This window comes from Alligator mississippiensis, chromosome 1 (assembly GCF_030867095.1).
Source record: "Alligator mississippiensis isolate rAllMis1 chromosome 1, rAllMis1, whole genome shotgun sequence".
In the NCBI taxonomy this organism is placed as follows: Eukaryota; Metazoa; Chordata; order Crocodylia; family Alligatoridae; genus Alligator; species Alligator mississippiensis.
The window spans coordinates 268,192,337-268,214,409 of NC_081824.1; the positions used below are offsets into that span (position 1 = coordinate 268,192,337).

At 47.9% G+C, this 22,073-nt stretch overlaps 2 protein-coding genes across 5 annotated transcripts in view; one reads left to right on the top strand and one right to left on the bottom strand.

Moving 5' to 3' along the window:
• Nucleotides 1-402: 402 nt before the first annotated feature.
• Nucleotides 403-22,019, bottom strand: ADPRH (ADP-ribosylarginine hydrolase). 2 transcript variants are annotated; one of them, XM_019476285.2, is made up of 4 exons: nucleotides 21,930-22,019; nucleotides 14,993-15,329; nucleotides 7,869-8,229; nucleotides 403-3,810 (listed from the first exon to the last, which is right to left on the bottom strand). In XM_019476285.2, the coding sequence occupies exons 2-4, from the start codon at nucleotides 15,303-15,305 to the stop codon at nucleotides 3,405-3,407; spliced, it is 1,080 nt and encodes a 359-aa protein (XP_019331830.1). In that variant the 5' UTR covers nucleotides 15,306-15,329; nucleotides 21,930-22,019; the 3' UTR covers nucleotides 403-3,404. The 2 variants fall into 2 exon arrangements, with proteins under 2 accessions (XP_019331830.1, XP_006262336.3); XM_006262274.4 differs by lacking the exon at nucleotides 21,930-22,019 and adding an exon at nucleotides 21,247-21,354.
• LOC102566599 (T-lymphocyte activation antigen CD80) overlaps nucleotides 16,916-22,073 on the top strand; it is a 71,863-nt gene continuing 66,705 nt past the window's right edge. The window contains exon 1 of one of the 3 annotated variants that reach the window (XM_059720607.1): nucleotides 16,916-17,161. The gene's annotated coding sequence lies outside the window, so the exon portion shown is untranslated. Of the gene's footprint in view, nucleotides 17,162-20,544; nucleotides 20,670-20,737; nucleotides 21,226-22,073 lie in introns of those variants that run through there. The other 2 variants (XM_019476287.2, XM_019476286.2) reach the window with 2 other exon arrangements.

A 22,073-nucleotide genomic window follows, 5' to 3' on the forward strand; every position in this document is an offset into this window, starting at 1 on the left:
GACTCCAGCCAAGAACCCTTTAACAAATCCAAGTCACCTCAAACAAGTCCTTCCAAATCAAGATGATGGCTATTTACAATATAAATACATTATGTAGCAATATTACTCATCTATAATTCACTGAGTTATTTTTGGTGAAATAGGGTATCAGGCCTTGGTTCAGGAACCAATCCCCCATTTATAACATTGTTTCCTATGGGAAAGTTGGTTCTGAGTTACGTTTCAACTTAAGACTGGTTTTCAGGAACCAATTGTATTGTAAGTCGGAGGACTGCCTGTATTCAACAGTATCAGAAGGCACAATGCCAAGTCTGAAACAATGGGGTAGCAGATACTTTTGCGGGGTAAATCCATAGTCTGCAATATCACATAGTATTTTGTAAATCCACATTACACATCAGATGAGGGTTTGTTTGGTTTCTTTTACTGATCCTCCTTACCAGAGTATTGTAAATACCTTAACAGATAACCAGATTGGAAGCTGCTATCTTGAGAAAAGGATGCATACAATTCAACTTCCATTAGATGCAAATGCAAAGCGGGATATTCAAAGTGGTACAAAGGAGTTGCATAAAATTTACAGAAAACTTCCTACAATAATGTAATACGTCTCTGCCTCTTCATTGGGCCACATTTGCTAACCACAGTCTTCACTGCCCAAGTTGTAGTTCTTCATAAGGATAGGTCCAGTTTAGTAAAATTCAGACAAATATAATTTCTAACAGGCACACACACACCATTTAGTGATGGGTCTTCTTCTAAACATTTCTGAAATCTCTCACTAAAAAGAAATACCCAAACACTTCAGAATTGTATCAAATCATGCATTTAAAGGAAAACTGATTAGTTACAGCATTTAATTTGTGGCAGAAAGTATTTAGCAGCAGTAACCTGTAGATTAAATTGTTTGAATAGAATTAAATATACAATTAGTTTAAGCCTATGCAAAATGCAAACTTCAGGTTCTCTCCCTAGCATTAGAATTATTCTGAATAAGTGAATGGCAAAATTCTACTTGTAGTTGGGAGTGAGGGGAATCGAAAACCACAGTATCAAAAAGGTATGAATAGGGTTGGAGTGTTGTTTTAGTTATGATGATCCAGGAAGCATATGAAAAGCAAGGGGTTTTTCATGCCATCTTTTATTGAACCAACTGTATCATTGGGAGAGTTGCTGAACAAGCTTTTGGCAGGGGGTAACCTGAGACAGGGCACCTGATGCAGGAAAGTGTCCAATGGCTCTCCCAACAATACAGTTGGTCAGTAAAAGGGAGCACAAACCATCCTTACCTCCCAAGATATTTTTAATCATCAAAGGTTCTTTCAAATTCTGCAGGTGACTAGAGAAATGATCAAATTAAATGTTTACACAGAGTTTTCATGGGCAGTTAATTAAAGCAGAAAGTGACTTCAACAGAACACGTATGTGGAAAATGAGCCTGGCACTTGGCATTAATAGTCCCATGCAGTGTTAGTCTACATAGGCTGCACCTGCAAGTGCCAGATATGTAGATCTGCTCCATGCTGTCTTTAAACTAGCTTGCATGGGTATAGATAGCCACATAGCTTGTAGGCCTCTCTGAAGTGGCTAGTATTCACTTTGGATTTGGATTTGAGGAACAGCGATTCAATTTGGTGATTTGAATCACTGTTCCAAATCTGATTCAGACATTTGGCTGCTGCCAAATATCCAAATCACACAGGCCCATCCCCCACTCGCTCTCCCAGCCTGACAATGGCTGCCCTGCCTACCCCAGCTCCCAGCACTTTGGGGAAAAAAAAGCTCCGACTCACAGGGTGCTGCCCAGCGGGGGACGATACCAGCTACTCCCCACTGCATCGGGGGCTCTGCCATGAGTCCTCCCCCCCACACTGTCCCAGCCCCCGCCCCATGGCTGCCCCAGCTCTGGCCCTTTAAGGAAAAAAAACAAAACCAAAAAACCCCGAACTCGCCAGTTCCTGCCTGGCATAGGGTGATCCCCACTGCCCCATGCCATGTGGGGTGCTCTTTCACAAGCCCTCTCAAAGCCCTGAGACAGGTGCAGGAACCGGCGAGTTTGGGGGCTTTGGGGTTTTTTTTTTCTTAAATGGCTGGAACTGGGGCAGGTGAGGCAGCCATGGGGAGGGGGCTTGTGGCAGAGCCCCCACACACATTATGGGGCAGTGCAGGGCAGCAGGGATCGCCCCCCACCTGGCACCACCCAGTGACTGGGGCATTTTTTTTTTAAACACCGGGAGCTGGGGCAGGCAGAGGCCCCATGCAGGGGGCTGGGAGAGTGGGCAGGGGATGGGATGGGGCCTGGTAGGGATCCCCCATGGTCCCCTCCCCCCACATCCAGCCCTCCCCTCTCCCACCCCCTCTACCAGCTCCAAGTCCAGCTCCAGCTCCCTGCTGCAGCGGGCGGGGACTGCCCGAATCACTAAAGATCTCTGAATCTTTTCCGAGTCGTTTCGGAGAGCTTCAAATCAATTTGGACCTTTTTATTGGTCCCCTGATTCAATTCAGATTTGGAGATTTGGCCACCGAATCGGGCTGAATCTCCTCCAAATCGAATCAGCATAGCCCTAATAGCTTGCAGCAACACTGCACTCGGTCTGGCCTAACCACTGGCAGCCCCTTTGGCACTGATCTGTGCTGCTAGCAATAGCCATCTAGTTTAAACCAAGCTAAGTGACTGCCATAGAGCAGGAAGACAAAGGACATGTAGCAGGGGGGGCTCCATGTAGCAAGAAGATAGTCACTTAAATGATGGTAGATGAAGGAAGGGAGATTTGCCTTGGCACAGCCTCTGCTGTATCTGTTCTAGGGAAAGCCCTTAAAAATCACTTGGGGCACAGACAGAAGTGATTTGTCTCGTGATCAGCCCCTTGAAAGGACCTACAACCTTGCCCTGACAGAAGTGTATGACTGTAGAGTGCTTTAAAAGTGGCCAGTCATGCAACAAATTAACCTTCATTTAATGAGAATTTAGACGAAGGCACTCCAAAGCAGAGTACCTTCATTAATATATGTTTGTCCCTTTGGAAGCAGGGCTAAGGTGATGCAGTGGGGGGCTCCAATCCACCCATCCCTGCCTCAAGGCCAAGCTAGGCAAACCCCAAAATGAAGCTCCCTTCCCTGCCTTCTCCCATCCTGACTACAGCACTGGAGCTGGGAGGGAGTGAGCTAGGGGAGAGAGGCTGCAGACATGCTAACAATTGCTTACAAAGTCTTAGCCCAACTGTCCATGCTTTGATTCTTCTAGAAGTGCATTTATGCTAGTGCTGTCAGGAAGCCAAAAAGACAGCTGCTACACCAGGTTGCCTTAATGCTGGGGGTTTTGTACTACACATTAACTGAAAAAGCACAAGAAGCTTACACACATACTTGCATGGGCTGAAACTAGTTTGACATGATTTCAAGAGTCATCGACCTTTATATGGCCAACTTATTTGATACAAAGACTCTGCTACAGTCTCTAGCCTCTCTTTGAACTCCAGCTGTCTATAAAGATTTACACCGACTCCTTCAAGACCATACATGGCTCCCCACCAGCACCCAGCAATGGCAGCCGTAGAGTCACTGTCACCACCATGGAAAAAGGCCCTGTGAGTAAGCTCTGTCCAGGAGTTACCTGCACCAAGCATGGCATCATAAGCAATCATTGGGGCATCGTGCCCACTGCTGCCTCCCCAACCGGAGTAACTCACGGAGGTATAAAATATATCTCTCTCCTTCACGCCATATGCTTTTGGGAAGGTAGGAGAAGATACCCCATCCAAAATACCCCTCATCTTCAGGTATTTTCTCCACTGCTCTTCAAAATAGGACCTATAAACCAGAAAAATAAAAAGAAATGATGTAAGCAGAATGTCAGTACTGCAGGAGCCAACACTGACATGATAAATACAGTATCAGCTAAAAACATAGTGAGGGGCACTGGGACCACCATCTCAACCAAATGTCAAACCTCTATCCAGTCATAGAACATAACAGTGCCATATTGGGTCACACCAATGGTTCGTTTAGCCCAGTAGCCTGTCTCTGACAGTGGCATGAGTAATTGTTTTAGAAGGAGAGTATATGAATAGGATATATGAAGAGAGATCTGTCCCTTGTTATATTCTTCCTGGCATCCATCATCATTGGTTTAGAGGTGCCAAAGGATGTCATCCCTGAGGGTTGTGTTTAATAGCTACTAATACATCTATCAAACATGAATTTATCTAGTCCATTTTAGAAACTGGCTATACTGTCTACCTGCACAGCTTCCTGTGGCAAGGAGTTCCACACATTAATTATGCAGTGCTTAAAAAAGTAATTTCTCTTGTTAGAAGAGAAATCCATCTCCTACTACCACTTAAATTAGTAGTAGGAGACAGGTTTAAAAGTAACAAGAGAAGTTACTTTTTTAAGCATTGCATAGTTAATATGTATCAGTGAACTGGGAATATGAGTTCCCTATTCACCCTGTGCACGCCCTTCATAATTGTATATACCTCTATCATATCCTTCCTGAGCCGCCTTCTTTCCAAACTGAAGAGTCCGAGCCTTTTATAGTTTCTGTCAGCTTATGGAAAAATCAGTATGATGGTAAGGAAATGAAAAGAGAAATACTAATGAGCACAGAAGTAGATCTGAGCGGGGGAGGGGGCCGCAGCGGAAAGAGGGTTGCCCAGAAGAGGACAATGGTGCACTGATAGACTTAAATAAGCCATTGCATTACAAGGAATTCACAGCATCGGAAGTAAGTAGACTGGACTGGACTGGACCCATGATCCTGAATTCCGATCACCACTATGCACACCTGGGTGTGCTTGAGAGAGAGAGGATTCAGAATCCAAAACAGGATCCAAATCGCGGTGTTGTAGTCCACAAATGCCAACATGCTAAGGATAGGAAGAGATGGATATAAATATATTGATAGCTGGAAACCCAGAGCCCTTCAAAATCTGTCTGAACTTGCTGGCTCAGGTCCACCTCTAAGAATAAATTAACCTCTTGGTCATGGCTTCACCAGAGCTCTGGAACTTATTAATGAAAGAAGTTAGAGCTAAATATGATCAAGTTAATTGTAGCTGATTATGTTGAATTACAGCCTCCTTTGTCTTCATCTGAACTGCTTATGAATGGGTCGCTAACTGGCTGGAGGGCCGCACCCAGAGAGTGGTGGTGGATGGGTCATTTTTGACTAGGAGGGATGTAGGCAGTGGGGTCCCCCAGGGCTCTGTCCTCAGACCCGCGCTGTTCAACATCTTCATCGGTGACTTGGACGAGGGAGTAAAAAGCACCCTGTTCAAATTCGCAGACGACACTAAGATGTGGAGAGAAGTGGGCATGCTAGAAGGGAGGAATAGGCTGCAATTGGACCTAGACAGGCTACAGGGGTGGGCGGATGAGAACAGGATGGGTTTCAACATGGACAAGTGCAAGGTGCTGCACCTGGGGAGGAAGAACCAGCAGCAGACCTACAAGCTGGGGAACTCCCTTCTTGTCAGTGCAGAGGCAGAAAAGGATCTTGGAGTCATTATTGATGCCAAAATGGACATGGGCCGACAGTGTGGGGATGAGGTCAGGAAGGCCAACCATACCTTGTCATGCATCCACCGATGCATCTCAAGCAGGTCCAAGGAAGTGATCCTCCCCCTCTATGCGGCACTGGTCAGGCCGCAGTTGGAGTACTGCGTCCAGTTCTGGGCACCGCACTTCATGAGGGATGTGGACAGCATTGAGAGGGTTCAGAGGAAGGCCACCTGCATGATCAGGGGGCAGCAAGGCAGGCCCTATGAGCGGAGGCTAAGGGACCTGAACCTGTTCAGCCTCCACAAGCGAAGGCTGAGGGGATCTAGTGGCCTGTTACAAACTAGTCAGAGGGGACCAGCAGGCATTGGGGGAGTCCCTGTTCCCCCGAGCACTACCAGGAGTGACTAGAAATAACGGTCACAAGCTGGCAGATTCAGGGTAGACATCAGGAGGCACTACTTCACAGGGTGGCTAGGACCTGGAACCAACTTCCAAGCAAAGTGGTGCTGGCTCCTACCCTGGGGGTCTTTCAAAGGAGGTTAGACGAACACCTTCCTGGGGTCATTTGACCCCAGTACTTTTTCCTGCCATGGCAGGGGATCGGACTTGATGATCTGCTCAGGTCCTTCCGACCCTACCAACTATGAAACTATGAACCAGTGTTCTGCCAGTATATTGTTCACCCAATTGTTTGCCAAACAAGATTCAGTCTACAGCCTAGTTGGAGTCCCCTGCTCCAGTATTTGGCTTTTGTGCAAGTGGCCACAGAAAGTTCTGGCATCTTTTTCTGGAAAGACTTGCACACATTGAGTGAATCATATGAATAATTATTAGCCTTAAAAATTTGTTCACACATCCTGAAAAAGTCACACTATTTCTTTCACAACCCACTGGCAGTCATCTGAATGGCTAATGAAATGACTCCACACACAGTACTTCCTTATTTAGGAACATATTCACTTGTCACTTTTGGTACTCACTCAGTGTCAATCAACATCCATCCAGCTGAGGAGGCTTCTAAATTATTAAGCCTACATGAAGTGAACTAGTTTGAAAAAAATAGTTCCCCCCAACATCCCCTTCCACATCTCTCTGAAAAATTAAAAAAAAACAAAAAAACTCTTTAAGGTCTAAAGTACAATCCCCTTCTCACTTACAATAGCTTCTGCCCTTCTAGCAGGTGAAAGCAAGGAAATGCCATCTTGGGCTGTGTTTACAGAAGCATCACATGCAAGGCATTTGAAATGAAAGCACCCACTCTACTTTGCATTTGTCAGTTCCCAACTGGAATACTTTATCCAATACCGTATCCAATACTTTTGGTCCCCGTGTTTTAAGAAGGATGTGGACAGATTGGAGAGGACCCAAAGCAGGGCAAAAGAGAGTCAGGGGTTGGGAATGCAAACTGTATGAGGAAAGGTAGAAAAGGCTAGAAAGATTTTAGCACTGATTGGTTTGGCCTACAGGTCCTTTGAGATTTTACAACTAATAGATCTCAGCCCCTTTCACCTGATATTTAATTTACAGATTATAGCGGGGCTGTCCAACTGGCAGCTCCCATTGGGTTAACCATGGCCTGGGCTTCTCATCCAGACGCCACTCCCCACATCACTCTCCTGCTGCTGCCAGGATCTCTGGGCTCCCCTTCCCTCCTCCAATTTTCACTGCCTGCCCCTGCCCCTGCCCCAGGGGCATAGCAGGGCAGCCCAGGCAGTTGAGAGCAGTTGCTACTGTGAAGCTTGCAAGGACCCGAAGGTGCCAGCTTGCTATGTGTGGACTGCACAGTATGTGGCTGTGGGTGCACACAGTCACTCAAGTGATACAGCCTCGAATTAGACAGTCAAAAGGCTCGTTTTTCTGCTATGAAACTCCCACTTTGTTTCTAAAAAGGAAATATTCTCTCTCCACCTTCAGAAGAGACTACAGCAGCCAAAAGCTGGTTTGTTACATCAACAAACCATGGTTCTAGGTTCTTAGTGACTTCCTTCAGTGGTTTGAATTTTTCTAGAGCTTCAAGATTAAAATTACACCTTTAAATCGGTCGTTTAAAATTAAAAAATTGAAACTGCCTAGCTTTATTTTTTAAAACTAGATTGAAATTAAAACCTCTACATGTTTCCGATTTCCAGGACAATGAAATTCATCTACCCTCATTCTAGGCATGTAAAAGAGACTTGAAGGTGAGCATGGATGTAATGTGCAAACTCACTTTGTCCAGCTCCGTGAAACGGATCCCTTCCAAAGAACAGGATGCGGACCCTGTTACCTATACTATTGAATGTCCTATACTTGAGAGTCTGAAGAAATTAATACATAGACATTCTGGGGCCCATGATTTTGTGTAATCTCAACACAACCACACTCACCAGTGCTCCATGTTCTCTTCCACAAAGTAACCTGCCTTCTGGACGTAAGCTTTAGCCTTCGGCAGCACTTCCATCAACCCTTTTCCCCATTGTTGAGGGGGTTTGCGATTCACAGCATAGGCAGTAAAGAGAGCAGAAGCCAGGGATCCCAGATAGCCAGTTGGATGATGATGGGTCATTCGTCCACTCTCAATGCTGACTTCAATCAATCTGTCCAGCTGCTCAGGATGATGGAACCTCAGCCCAATGCACATGGACCGCATTGCAGCTCCACATCCTCCTGCTGTCTTACTGAATGGGATCCTCCAGCCCTCTGGTTTGTCTGGCTGCAGCATTGCTGCATTCATAACGCAAGCACGACCTGTACAAAAAGGGAACAAGCTGGCAAAAGATGGCCTGTAGACCAAAGTAGCTTCAAGCAATGAGCTGCTCACTCATTTAGAATGATCAAGGTGGTCCACAGGCAGAATCTATGGGGTTGGTGCCTGAATCCTACCTTGCCATGCCTGGCTAAGGCCCCAGGTACCCTGTCTGACCCACAGGGTTCCCCATGGGTCTGGAAATTTGGCAGGAAAGAAGAGTCAATTAACGCTGCCACTGCTCCACTGGTACCAAATTTTCAGACCCATGGGTAGCTCTGCAGGCCAGATGACATGGCTCTGTCATAGGCAGATTAATGAATGGGCAAGCTGGACACAAGCCCAGGGGTCCCTACTAATTCAGGGCCCTGGGATCCTCACCAGCAGGGAAGTGAAAGCCACAATTTTAAACTTGTCACCCATTTCTGGCACCAAGTTTAAAACTGGGGCTTCCTTGGGAGCTGGAAGCAGGGCTTCTTCTCCACCAATGGGGCTGCGGGGATGGGGGTTGGGCTGGGGTTGGGCTGAGAGAGCTGTGCCTGAGGGAGGGGGTGGGCCAGGCGGCACTACATTTCAGTGGGGAGGAAACCAAGCCGGGCTGGGAGAGCTGTGCCCTCTCTGGAGGGGAGGGGGGAGGGGGGGACAGGCCAGGCCAGTCAGGCCAAGGCTGTCACGCCATGCTGTGCCTTTGAGGCCAGCAGCGCTGGGAGGGCCTTGGGGGCTATAGCCCCCCCCCCCCAAATTAATCTTAGCCTAACCCCCCCTGCAGCCACCCTGCCCACAGAGACACAGTGCGGCGTTCCCAGCCCAGCCCAGCCCAACTTGGCCCTCTGCAGCTGCCAGGGACAGCCAGGCAGAAGCTCCCTGCACCTAAGTGTAACAGAGGCCAGGCAATGAGACTGAAGTTGGTTGCTTACCGGGAATAAGGAATAAGCAACTGGGAATAAGGAACTGGGAATAAGCAACCAACTTCAGCCTCATGGCTGGGCAGAGAGTGAAACTGAGCTGCAGGCGGCTGGGGGATGGGGCATAAGGGAAGAGGGCAGAGGGCTGTTTCTGTATGTGTGTGGGTCTGTCTGTGTGTTGGTGGGTTTGTCTGTGTAGGTAGGTGTGCGTGTGTAGGGGGTCTGTGTCTATGTGCAGAGAGTGAGAGTAGAGAGCATGCGCCTGCGCCTGTGCACCTGTACGTGTGCATGTGTGTGGGGGTTGGAGGTTGTAGCCGTGTTGGTCTAAGGACGTAGGCAGACAAGGTTCTTTGGGTAAATCTGATAGCCTTTATTAGACCGACTAAATAGTTGGAAAAAAATTTCTTAGCGAGCTTTTAGATTTAAAACCCTTGCATCAGGCTGAGGAAGTTTCTGCAGTTGGTGTGTGCTCTTCTTGGATGGAATGAATAGTAAAGAAGCCAGAGGCTGGTCTGCATGCAAGAAAGCCGCTCAGCGAAGGTGTAAATTGAAGAGTCAGTGGGTGAGAGACAGGCTTGGGGGGGGAGGGGGATGAATGGAGCAGGTAAATAGTGGAGAGTTAGCTGGGGAGTCAGATGGTAGGCAGGTCATAACATGTCATAAATCCAATGCCTATATTTAGTCCATGATTTTTTATATCCAGGAGGTTGATGAAGTGAAGTTCATAGGCTCGTCTGTGAAAAGTATTTTGTGAATTCCCTTTGAGGATTAGAACTGAGAGACTGGAGAGAGAGCGGTTTTCTTTTGAGAAATGTGCCCCACAGGTAATTGGGTATTCTTGTCTTTAATAGATTTCCCATGTGTGTTCATTCCGGTGCACAGTTGTTGTTTGGTCTCTCCTACGTATTTTCCATCAGGGCATTTGGTGCATTGGATGAGATATATTACATTTCTGGAGGTACAGCTGTAAGATGCAGGGATGCTGATGGCTCTGTTGTGGGGTGTAGTAATTGTGGTGGTGGTGGAGGGGTGTTGGCAGGTTTTGCATTTCTTGTCATGGCATGATCTGGATCCATTTGGTGTGTTCTGGGCTGTAGGAAGTTTGCTTCTGGTGATGAGGTAGCAAGGTTTGGTGTTTGTTTGAAGGCTAGGATGGGTGGTTCTGGGAAGATCTTTTTAAGAATTGGGTCGCTTTCTAATATGGGAGTATTTCTCTCCCAGCCATCCATTGCAATTCTTTGAGGATTTTCCATATAGGTTTGAGGAAGGGGTAACATGGCATAACTAGTGGCATTGGTGATACGTAGGGGGTGCACGCAGGTGCACATGCACCCCGAGAGTGGCAGTGTATCCCCTGCGAACAAGTGCCACTGACACTGCTGGCGGTCACTGCTCGCCACCCACCACCCCCCCGCCACCGACACCACTGACAGCATCTGCGGACAGTCTGCAATTGCCACTAGCCACTGCTGATGCTGCCAGCAGCATCTGTGTGTGGTTGCCAACCGCTGGTCGACACTCGCCACCCCCCTCTCCCCTGCAGCTGCCTGTGAGAGCTCCCGTCAGCCTTCTTTTCTTTAGGTTGAAGAGTCCGAGATCCCTCAGGCTCTCCTTGCATGGCTTGCCATGCAAGTCTCTGATCATACAGGTGGCTCTTCTCTGGACCCTCTCAAGCTTTAGCACATCCTTGTTAAAGTGCGGCACCCATAACTGGACACAATACTCCAGCTGCGACGGCACCAACATTGAGTAAATAGGGAGAATCACTTCTTTGGTTTTACTAGAGATGCATCAATTCATGCATGCCAGAGTTTTTTTTGCCCTAGTAGTTACTGTGTTGCATTGCCAGCTCATATTCGTGCTGGGGTCTATTGTTACCCCCAGATCCCTTTCACCTGTAGTGCTGGTCAGGTTAGCGTTGCCCAGCCTGTAGGCGTGCTGGGGGTTCTTCCTTCCTAGATACAGCACTTTGCATTTCTCTACATTGAACCTAATCTGGTTCTGTTCTGCCCAACATGCCAGCCTGTCTAAGTCTGCTTGTATCTGCAGCCTCTCTGTGGGTGGGTCCACGCAACCCCATATCTTGGTGTCATCTGTGAACTTGACCAGCGGGCTTTTCACCCCCTCATCCAAGTCATTGATGAACATGTTGAACAGCACTGGGTCAAGTACCAACCCCTGGGGTACACCGCTGCCCACATCTCACCAGGACGACACCGATCCATTTATCTGGACTCTGAGTCCTACCCCACAAGCAGTTTCACACCCACTTAGTCCCACGGTTGAGCCCAATATCTTCCAGTTTTCTGATCAGTACCTCGTGGGATATACCAGGTCAAAGGCTTTCTGGAAATTGAGGTATATGATCTCAACCGCTTTTCTCTCATCCAGGTGACGAGTCACCTGATCATAGAAAGAAATGAAGTGGGTCCGACAAGACCTGCCCGCAACAAAGCCATGCTGGCTGTCATTCAGTATCATGCCTTCTACAAGTTTGTCACATATAGCCTCTGATCATCGTGTCTAAAAAGGAGATGTTGGTGCTGGAGTACTCAAGAGACAGTCAGATCGAAGGGTGATGATTGCTGAATTTCTGATGGAACTCAGTCAATCAGAGATTGCAGGTTTTCAGTCCAAATGATGAAGATCTCATTGCTATATCTAAAGTATAGCAAGGGTTTGATCGTGCAGTCTTTGAGGAATTCTTCCAGGTGGCTCATAAAAAGTTTGCCATACTGTGGAGTCATTTTGGTGCCCATAGCTGTGTCCAGGGTCTGGAGGAAGTGTTGGATAGTGAAATTGAAGCAAGGATAAAGTGTGTAAGGTCAGTAATGTCTTTGGGTCTGTACTCAGAGTTGTCACCTTGTTCTTGTACGTATGCAAGGCAGGCTTGGATGCTCTCCTGGTAACTTCCAAGGTGGCTAGAAAGGTGTTGCTGGGAAGGTGGTCTTTGTTTTTAAATTTTCCTACAAAGTCTGTAATGTCTTGGACAAAAATCACTCTTTGGATGACAATCGGTTTAAGGATTGATTTGACAAAACCCACCGACTCTCTCACCCACTGACTCCTCAATTTGCATCTTTACTGACTGACTTTCTTGCATGCAGACCAGCCTCTGGCTTCATTCCATCCAGGAAGAGCACACACCAACTGCAGAAACTTCCTCAGCCTAACAAAGGGTTTTTAAACCCAAAAGCTTGCTAAGAAAATTTTTTCCAACTATTTAGCTGGTCTAATAAAAGAGGTCAGATTTACCCAAAGAACCTTGTCTGCCATGTACTTGGCTGTAGCAGGGGTAGGGAGCAGGGAGAAGGGGCGGGAATGTGCCCTCCAGCCCGGCAGGGTCCACCCAGCCTGACCCCGCCAGCACTAGGAGGGGTAGAGACCCCTCTTTCCCCCCTCCCCCAAAACCAACTCCCATGGAGGGAGGGCGCCTCCAATTTTGTGTTTGCCCAGGGCCCCAGTACACCTTAATCTGCCTCTGGGCTCTGTGAGCCTGATTTAACCTGCAGGCTGGGGGTTGAGCATCCCTAGTTTTTAGTCTGAAGTCAGGCACTTCAATCTACTCTCTACTGTCAGAGTGAAGACAACCTTATTTTTCAAGGCTGCTGGGCATTTGCACAAGTTCAGAGAAAGTGGAACTGGCTGGATACAAGAGTTAGCCTGCAACTGCTGAGGTTTCACCATCCATCTGTGAAAAAAATGCGGACGGCTAGCAGCAAAATTAGTAAAAAAGTAGATTTAGGATATAATAAACTAATGCATCACATAACTTCTGTATTTAAAACATGTAACCTTGACAACATTTCTGTGTATGCACATACATTATGTAGCAGAAAGCCCCCTTTTCCTCTTGCCTGCATTTGCTCTCCCCTCTTTGGATATGTTTCTCTTCTTCTACCTTTTCTTCCTTCCTCTTTCTTTCAGTATAAGATAAGGAATTGTGTTTTAAAGTTTGTATGTGTGTATTTTGTATCTCCCCTTGTATTTTGGTATTTTTATCTATTTGTGTGCCATGGCATTACTCTTGTAGCTTATATTTTATACTCCTCACCTTTTAACTATATGTGTTTAGTTTCAGAAGTAAGTTATACATCATAACAATGTTAACAAGGGCAGGAATCAAACTGCCACTTCCCTGTATCAGGGGGGCCCCTGAAAGAGGGGGTGAATCAGTGATTGAATGCGTAACACAGTAGCAGGTGGCAATGAACACTAGGGAAACTGCAGATCAACCAACAGAAGAAATCAATAGGAGACAATGTAGCAACCGGGAATTCTCTAAACTTCACTGATCAAGGGCTAGAAGTCCCGGTCTAAGTTAATCAATGCTGGGGACCAACTTTTGGGCTGAATATCTCCAGATTGACCGCTCCCAGAGCCCTATTCAAAATTCATCAACGGACTCCCAAACCTGCACGTACATGCGGACGACCCCTGGGGCTGACAGATGCCATCCAGTAGCCAGCGAGGGGGAAGTCCCACGAGGGTCAACAACCCCTGGATTGGGCAAACCTGAAAACTGGGGAGTCACCAAAGTCTGCCAGGGACAGATAAAAAGCAGTGAAAAGTGACCCTCAAGGGCACCCTCTTGATCTCCAACTTGACCAGCACCTGACCTGTCCAGCCAGAAGGACCAGCTGGCGACCCCCTTCTGGAGGATAACACCACGCTGGAAGAAGCCTCAACTGGCCATCGACGGCAGACTCCAGCGCCTGTGGGATAGGTATACCCGACTCTTGTAGCTCGCTACTGTGTGTGTGCATGTGTGTGTGTGTGGGGACCAGCCCCAAGGTTTATGATTTGACTTCATTACAGTGTTTCAATCCGCCTAATAAACCAGAATTTTAAGGATCCAGAGTTGGACATTTGTAGCCAACAATTATGCTTGGCTGCATTTGAACATTTTTTTTCCCAAGGGAATAAAAAAAAAAAAAAAAAGCAGATTCCTGATGCAAAGACCACCACCTGCTATACTTACACTTTCCTCTAATGTATGGTGATGCCACAGCTTAGAACAAAGAGTTATATACATGTTTTTTCAAGATGAGGGAGGGGGGTTGGAGGCAGAACTGCAGTCACCCCAAAGTTCATTCTCAGAAATGGCTGGACCCTATTAACTGAAATTTTAAATAAACAAAGAAATCAACCAGCAAGACAAACACTTGGAAGAAGACCATCTACCCCAAGTTTTCCAAGGATAGTCCGAAATTTGGGGATTCTGTCTCTTTGCCTCCAAGAAGCCCAGGCTTTGAAGAACTGGTCCTGGATCAGCCAGCCCAGCCCTGTCTGTTCCTTTGGTACTAGGTAACATCCTGCTGTGAAGCAACAGCATGAATGAATGCATGCAACTATATTCCTGTTTGGGTGGTAGTCACAGGCTACCTCCTAAATTAAGAAGCAACAGAACTGTGCTGTGGTGAAGTTAACTAGCTTAGAAGCAGAGCTCATTTTTAGGCACAGAGCTCCATCAATGTAGCTAGGCTACCTCCAACTCTGGAGGCAGCTCTCAGAAGAGCTAATGGCATTACCAACAGACTAACACTAAGGTGGCTACATGGATTGGAAACAGAAGTGGCCTGGATTTTGCTCTCTGAAACCTGGTCTCTTTGAAATCTTCATAATGTTACAAGGAAGCAAGTTTGCAAATAAAGAACTTCTAGTTGGTCTAATAAAAGATATCACCTACCACAAGTTTTGATTCCTTTGGTCTCTTTACAGGCACCCAACATGTAAAACACAGCCTGAACATGTGACACTGGTAAAGTTATAATCAATAAAAACAGCCCAGGGCTGTGTTAGCTAGGAAATGAATGAAAGCAAGTAAGTACTGTTTTGTGATAAAATCAGATAGGATTACCTGGAGCTCTACCCTTCATGTCGGCCATGCAGTCCTTGTAGTGCTTCGCTAGGAGGGAATATAGCTGTGGGAGCTTAGGCTGTTCCCCAGCAGCTATCAGGGCTTCTGCTGTCGCCAGGTGCATCACGGTGTCATCGCTGACTTTCCAGTCCGATATATTAATCTTGTCCAGGCCTCCCATCTTTGCCAGCTGCTTATGAATCTCCTTGCCACTCTGGAGGAACTCCCATTGTCCATTGTAATAGCCTAGAGCATCACCAGCCGCGCTCAGCACCATAGCCGCCACGTAGTTCTCAATCAGACCAGAACACATGCTTTGCCTCCACAGCCACAATGTCTGTAAAAATCAAGCAAGCATCAATGTTATAAATGGGGGACTGGTTCCTGAACCAAGGCCTGATACCATATTTTCACCAAAAATACCCCATAATTTTGTACTTGATCAATTATAGATGAGTAATATAGCTACATTGATGTATTTATATTGTAAAAAGCAATCATATTGATTTGGAAGGACTTCTTTGAGGTGACTTTGCTGGACGTTTTGAAGGGCTCTTGTTTGGACTTTTTGAAGGGTTCTTGGCTGCAGTCTTCTCAGGAGCCTTGGCTGCAGGTTTTTCTGGGGTTTTGGCTGCTTTCTTAAAGAAAGTGTCCAAAGAAGTGTGGACAGATGATCTCCAGGGAGATGAGTGACACAGCGAACTTGTTCGCTCATGGGGCATCGCATCGGATCAGGCGTTGTAAAGTCAAAACTGACGTCATAAAGTTGAAACAGGATGTCAATTTATAAATGTTGTAAGTGCGAAACATAACTCAAAAGGTTGTAAGTCAAGGATTGCCTGTAGTTATAAAAGTTCTGTGGTTTAAAAAGTTGTGTCAGTCTTATTTATAAGGGGGGAGACACCCACATTCTTCTACAGAATTTGCCTCCTTTATTAATGCTGTATTTTGGTAAAGATTTAAGATCCTGAATTTAATTTGTTGGGGGTTTTTTTGTGCCACGCATGTAGAGAAACATGCAAAAAGAAACCTCAAGGCAGTGGTTTTTAACCTTGGCAGACTCAAGGCACCTCTTGGAAAATGCCAGTTCCTAAAAAAAGCTGACTACAGAAAAATAATAGAGTAATTTTCCTATTGCAAAGAACTCAGAGAGACCACAACAGGTTAGAGTGTTTCTGACAATATGGATCATCTCTGAAATCTCTGGGATTATTTTGTGAATCATGTTTAGGTGTTTAAACACTGACCACTGCTGATATTGTGATTTTATCACCAGTTCAACATTTCCCCTTCCACCTAGCTACCTGTCTCACACCCACTGTCTCCCATTCCCTCTGATCCTCACTGACACATATTTGCATTTTCACAGACCTGCATTTTGCATTTTGGCTTCTATTTCACCCAATAGAGTACACAAAACACCAGCAGACTGTCTCTATACTTGAAGAAAGGGGGTTGTGCCTGAAAGCTCACAAAGAACAATTTTACCAATGTAGTTGGTCTAATGAAAGATCTCGCATCTACCCAAAGAACCTTGTCTGCCTACGTCCTTACAGCAACATGGCTACAACCAACAAACCTAATATTGTGACAGACAAAAAACTAGAACTTTTGGCTCCAAAATAATACCTTTTATTAGACCAACTGGGAAATCGCAAGAAAATTGTCTTTTTCTTGTGATTTCCCAGTTGGTCTAATAAAAGGTATCATTTTGGAACCAAGAGTTCTAGTTTTTTGTCTGTCTTCTTGTCTCAGACCAACACAGCTACCAAGTACATTCCTAATATTGTGAGGCACCCATGACACCTTTGAAAGGATCTCATGGCACCTCAGGAGCCTACATCACCCTGATTAAAAATTACTGCCCTAAGGGAAAAAAACTAAATTAATACACTTTGTCACAGGGCACCTTGGTGCCCTGCTCCTAGAGAGTGGAAACTGCCAGGGCAAGAGCCCTGGCAGGACATAAGGAGCAACCAGGAAGTCAGCTGACCAGAAGGGGCAGGGCCTGGCCCTCATAAGGCCCAGGGCTGAGGCCAGGTTGGCAGTTTCCTGCCAGCAACCAGAGAGGCAGGAGCTCCCTCAGCTAGGATGTGGGAAGAAGCCTGATTGCAAGTACAGCTCATGATAGCTCTGGAGGCTTGAGCAATAATGCTAAGTTATAGCCAGGTGACTTCTGTTGTTATAACCAGAGGGCGTATGTTTGAGTTATAGCCAGGAGGCTTGAGTTTGTGTTGTTATGTATTACACTGGTGGTTTGGGTGAGGCTATAAGGGGTTGGAGGAGGCCTCATTGGGGACTCAAAATGAAGTGTGAGGACCCCAGCGCCAGAGCAGGCGCAGTATCCTCATTGGGGACTCACAACAAAGTGTGAGGACCCCAGCACTAGAGTGGGTGCAGTATCCTCATTGGGGAATCACAATGGAGTGTGAGGGTGCAGTATCCTTAAAGGGGCCTCACAGTGGAGCGTGAGGACCCCAGTGCCCAGAAAGGTGCAGCATATGGGGTGTATAGACCCCAGCCCCAGAGAGGGGGCAGTATTATTAGGAAGCCCCAGTGTGGGCCCAGTGAGCCCCAGAGAAGGGGTACTACTGAGCAGCCCAGTGCAGGCATGGTGAGCCCCTGAAGAAGGGCCTAGTACTACGGTAAACCCCGGATAAGGCAAAGTACTGCGGTAAACCCTGGCGAGAGGGGGTAGTGGTGCGGTGAGCCCTGGAGAAAGGGGGTAGCAGCACAGTGGGCCCGGGAGTCAGGTGGTATAGCCGAGGAGTCCCAGAGGGGGCACAGAAGTCCCCAGGAGAGGGGCGGTGTTATAGAGAGGTCTCCAGGAGAAGGGTGATGCTACAGAGATGGCCCAGAGTGGGTGCCGAGAGCCCCAGGAGAGGGGCAGCATTAGAGGAGCGCTCTGAGAGAGGGCAGTTGGACTGAGAAGGCCCAGTGTGGCTGCAGAGAGCCCTAGAAGTGGGTGGTTTGATTCAGGAGGCCCCAGAGAGTGGGCGAGTGTACACAGGAGGCCCGAGAGATGGGTGGTGTATCTATAGAGACAGACCAATGTCTATCCCATCTGCGAGGCTTGGGGTGTGGTATCAGGGGTGGTTGGAGCCATGCATAGCCCATAAGGCTAGGGTGCCCAGGAAGTACCCATCATACAGGGAGACCCCGGAGAGTCCAGGGAAAACACGGGGACAGAGGTCCCAGCTAACCGTGCCCAAGGAGACATGAGGCAGCCTCCCAACTTCACCTAAACATCAAAGACGTGGCGGGCGAGAACCTGAGGGTGCCCTTGGGCTGACTTGGCACAGAGAGGGGGCCTTAAGGAGATCACGGCCCTCCTGGAGGACCCCGCCATGACACACTTCTATAGGTTAAGAACACAATTTAACCAAGGAAATCCAGTACCACTCTGAAAAGCAGAAGTGCTCCCTTCCCTTCTCTGTTAGATGTGATCTGTTAGGTGAAAAGTAGTCTTGTTTCTGTTTGGGTTTTTTTGGGAGGGGGGGCTATGCTGTATTTTGCTATGACCATCACAGCTGTGCATGGGAGTAGGCTCTTATGTCTCTTGCCTACTTCATTCCAATTGATTATACCTGTGCAAAGCCACTAAAGACATTTAATCCTACCAGAAAACAAGTGGGGATGCTTACAGAGGAGGAAAACAGAAATTCAAAGGCTGCAAATGCATCCGGAACTTTAAACACATTTCTCCCTGCTTTAGCTGAAGCAACAGTGAAGAGAGGAGCTTAGTCAACATGTTGTCTGACTCTGAGCTGAGCTGTTTGTACTAGCGCTCCTACTTTTTCTAATTCAAGCTCTTATAGGTAAACTTCATCGGGGTAGTTTGCCTACAATGCAGCATAGCTGAGGACTGTGAAGTTAGGTGAACTGGCAAGGGGTGCTCAGGAAATCTGCATCTGATCAAGGCATGAGCTGAAACCAGTCTAAGGTGAGCCAGGAAGACTTTAGGCCAGGGGTGGGCAAAATGCGGTCTGGGGGCTGGATGCAGCCCCCCAGGTTATTCTATTCAGCCTGTGGGGCCCCTAAAAAAAATTGAGAAAATGAATGTTAATCTGCCCTGGGCTGCCTGTCACGCGGCCCTCAATGGCTTGCTGAAACTCAGTAAGCGGCCCTCTGCCCAAAATAATTGCCCACCCCTGCTTTAGGCTAATCTGGATATATCTAGTTTTCAAAACCCCAATCCTGAGCTGCTGGTGCTTGGATACAGCATAAAATGTACAAAAGGAAAGAGATCAGCCCTGCTTCTGTGCCTTGTCAGCAGCCATTCCCAGTTGCCAGGCCTGACTGCCTTGCATTGGGAGAGCTCCCAGATCACATGCTTTCTGCACCCTGCTTTTCCCACTCCCACCCCCAAAAAGGATCCTCAGCCTAATTTTGCCTTATCTCTTTCTGTTGGAAATCCTGGTCTTTCCTTCCCTGGAGGACTCGCTTGTGACTCGGGACCCAGTTTGAGGTCATCACCAAAATGGCTCTTAGTTAAAATTGCTACTACTGTCTTCACTCATATGAATAATATTTTAAATAAAGGAATCCTCCTTTCTGAGAGTAAGAGGAGTCCAAATGCACATTCTGTGATTCCCTGGGTGGGGAGGATTTGGGGGAATGACTTATCTGTAAAAAGACATTTTTGGGGGAGGAGAGGATTTTGGGGGAGAGGGGGGTAGGATGACATCTGTAAGGACACATTTTTGTGGCAGGGCAGAGGCTGGGGAAGCCAGAGCCTGCCCAGTACTCGGAGCTCAGGGCTCGGCTCCAAGTGATCTCAGACCTACATTGCAGGACCAGCAAGAGGGACCTGAGGTGATGGGACTGATATTTTTAAGAGGGGGGAACAAACTGGGAATGCCATAGCTACCCTTTCCAGATCTCCTTCATGCCCAGTAAAGCTCAGCTTTTTGGAGGGCAGAGGATGTGAGAGAGAGCCAAGAAAATGTCATTTGCTTAGTGTGCTGTGCCTAGACTTCTTTGGGAAATGCTGCCACAGCTTTTTATTTGGGCAGGCTTTTACCAGGTGGGGTCAAGGGCTGGTGGGAACCGGCTGTTTGGGGATGTCTTATTTAGGGCTGTCATATTTCCAGTTCCAAAAAAGAGGACACCTGTTGCATTGGGGGAGGGATGATTGTGGGGGGCAGTGATATGGCAATGCCCTGCCCATTCTGTTGCCCCTCGCTCCCAACCCACAGCCCCCTCCTCCCCCCAGCCCTGCAGCACCTCTTGGCTGCCCAGCCCCTGCAAGCAAAGGCACCAGCCCTGCCACACAGCTCCCTGCTGCCCCTGAAGGGCTCCCCAACCCCTGCTGGAGGGGCAGGCACATCCCCCTGCCCTGCTGCAGCCCCCAGTGCCAACAGGCACCCACCCCCTCATGCACCCATCCCCTCCACTGCCACCTGCACCCCTACATGGTCCCCAAGCCCTGGCCCTCCAACCCCCACTTGCAATAGATTTACCTGCATCCATCTGCAGAGCTACCCCCCTCCCCCCCCAGCTGCATGTGTGTATGGGTGCAGACGCACTTGACACCTCCTGCCTCCAATCGCCCTCCCTCCATTTCCCCCAGTCCCAAGCAGCTCCTTGCTGCGGCAAGCCAGGAAAAACTTTGAAAAACCCGTCCAGACAGAGATTGGAGGCTCCAAAAAGAGGATGTGTCCAGGAAAACCTGGATGTATGGTAACATCCTACCTTATTACTTAATATTTTTTTAGTCTATGCTATTTTACCTGTTGCTTTATATTTATTTTCGGGGGGAGGAGGCTGCGAGCCACCCCCAGCCCTTCTTAAGGGGGAGCAGCACAGAAATCAAACAAACAAGGGAACCAACTCGAGCTGAACTGCAGGACTGCGGTAGCTGGAGACTCCCAGCCTCGTGCCCTGGGAGGCCCTGTGGGACCAGCAACTGCAGCCCCCCAGGCCTGCTGGCATTGTGGGAGGGAGCTGCTGTCCCCTCCAGCCTGGGAAAGGCTGCCTGGGGCAGGGTGGCGCTCAGCTTGGTTTATGCTTCGGGTGTCTCTGGAAGCTGCCCCAGGCGAAGCAGGCTGCGGCCTACATGCCTGCCCCAGGGCCGGCTGTGCGGCTGCTTCCCCTGCCGCAGGATTTCTTTGTAGGGCTGCACGCTGCTCCCGCCGCGCGGCATGGGGGGAGCCGCAGGCAGCAGGGGAAGAGAGGGTCTTTGCCCCGTGCCTCCAGACCCCTGGGACCTGCTGGGACCAGCAATGTGTGAGGTAAACAGGAGAAGTACTTGCATTTTGATAGAAGAACAAGGCCTGCATCACGGGGAAAGTGAAAGCAGCCCCTTCCTTTCCAAGGGCTGCCCTATTGGCAGGCAGTGCTGTCATTCACTTCCCGGCAGCCTGCCTGGGATACTTCAAAGACGGAATCAAAATGGGGGGGCGGGAGGAATAGACTGAGGCAACGGAGCTGAATGATCAAATGTACAACTACAAAAGAGGGAGCAAGGCCTCAGCCTGCAGTGCTGCGGGGAGGGACTGGGTGTTCAAGTGAGCTGCTAGCAGGGTGGGAAGGCAACACAGACGCCGTTGTGTGCTTCAGGAGGAGTGCTGCAAGTAGCACTGGGGAAAGACTCGGAGACATGGGAAAGAATCCGAAAGAGAACAACACAAAGGATTAGCTGTCTAGAAAGCCCGGCCTGGGGGGAAAGTTCAAAAGAAATGGGGCTTGTTTTAATCTAGAACAAAACAACAGAGATTAAGGGGCTTAGAGAGAGTGTGAAACTTGTTCTGTACTAAAGGGGCAGGACAGTAAGTGCGGCACTTAATTTATCTTCGGGCGGTGAGATCCTCTTTCACAACACTGAAGAAATTGCTGCTAGGGGGACCTGTACAGGAAAGGGGATTTGGACTAGGACTCCTGGACACTGAAGTAAACCGCTCCGCAGCAATATGCATACTCGTTACAAATATGTTACCTTTTAACTTGTTCAGGTAGTTAATCTTTAAGGTTGCTGCTTCTGTCCCCTTGGTCAGCTGCTTGTTACCGGACATATACAAAAAAAATATAACTCTTGATTCCAAAACGATACCTCTTATTAGACCATCTGGGAAATCGCAAG

Excerpts from the sequence above, each read along its gene's own strand:
- ADPRH (XM_006262274.4), bottom strand. The coding sequence starts at position 21,339 with ATGACAGCACTGCCTGCCAATAGGGCAGCCCTTGGAAAGGAAGGGGCT. Across the intron at positions 15,330-21,246 it reads CCTTGTTCTTCTATCAAAAT|ACATTGTGGCTGTGGAGGCA; the intron begins GCAAGTACTTCT and ends TGATTTTTACAG. Across the intron at positions 3,811-7,868 it reads GAAGAGAACATGGAGCACTG|GTCCTATTTTGAAGAGCAGT; the intron begins GTGAGTGTGGTT and ends TCTGGTTTATAG.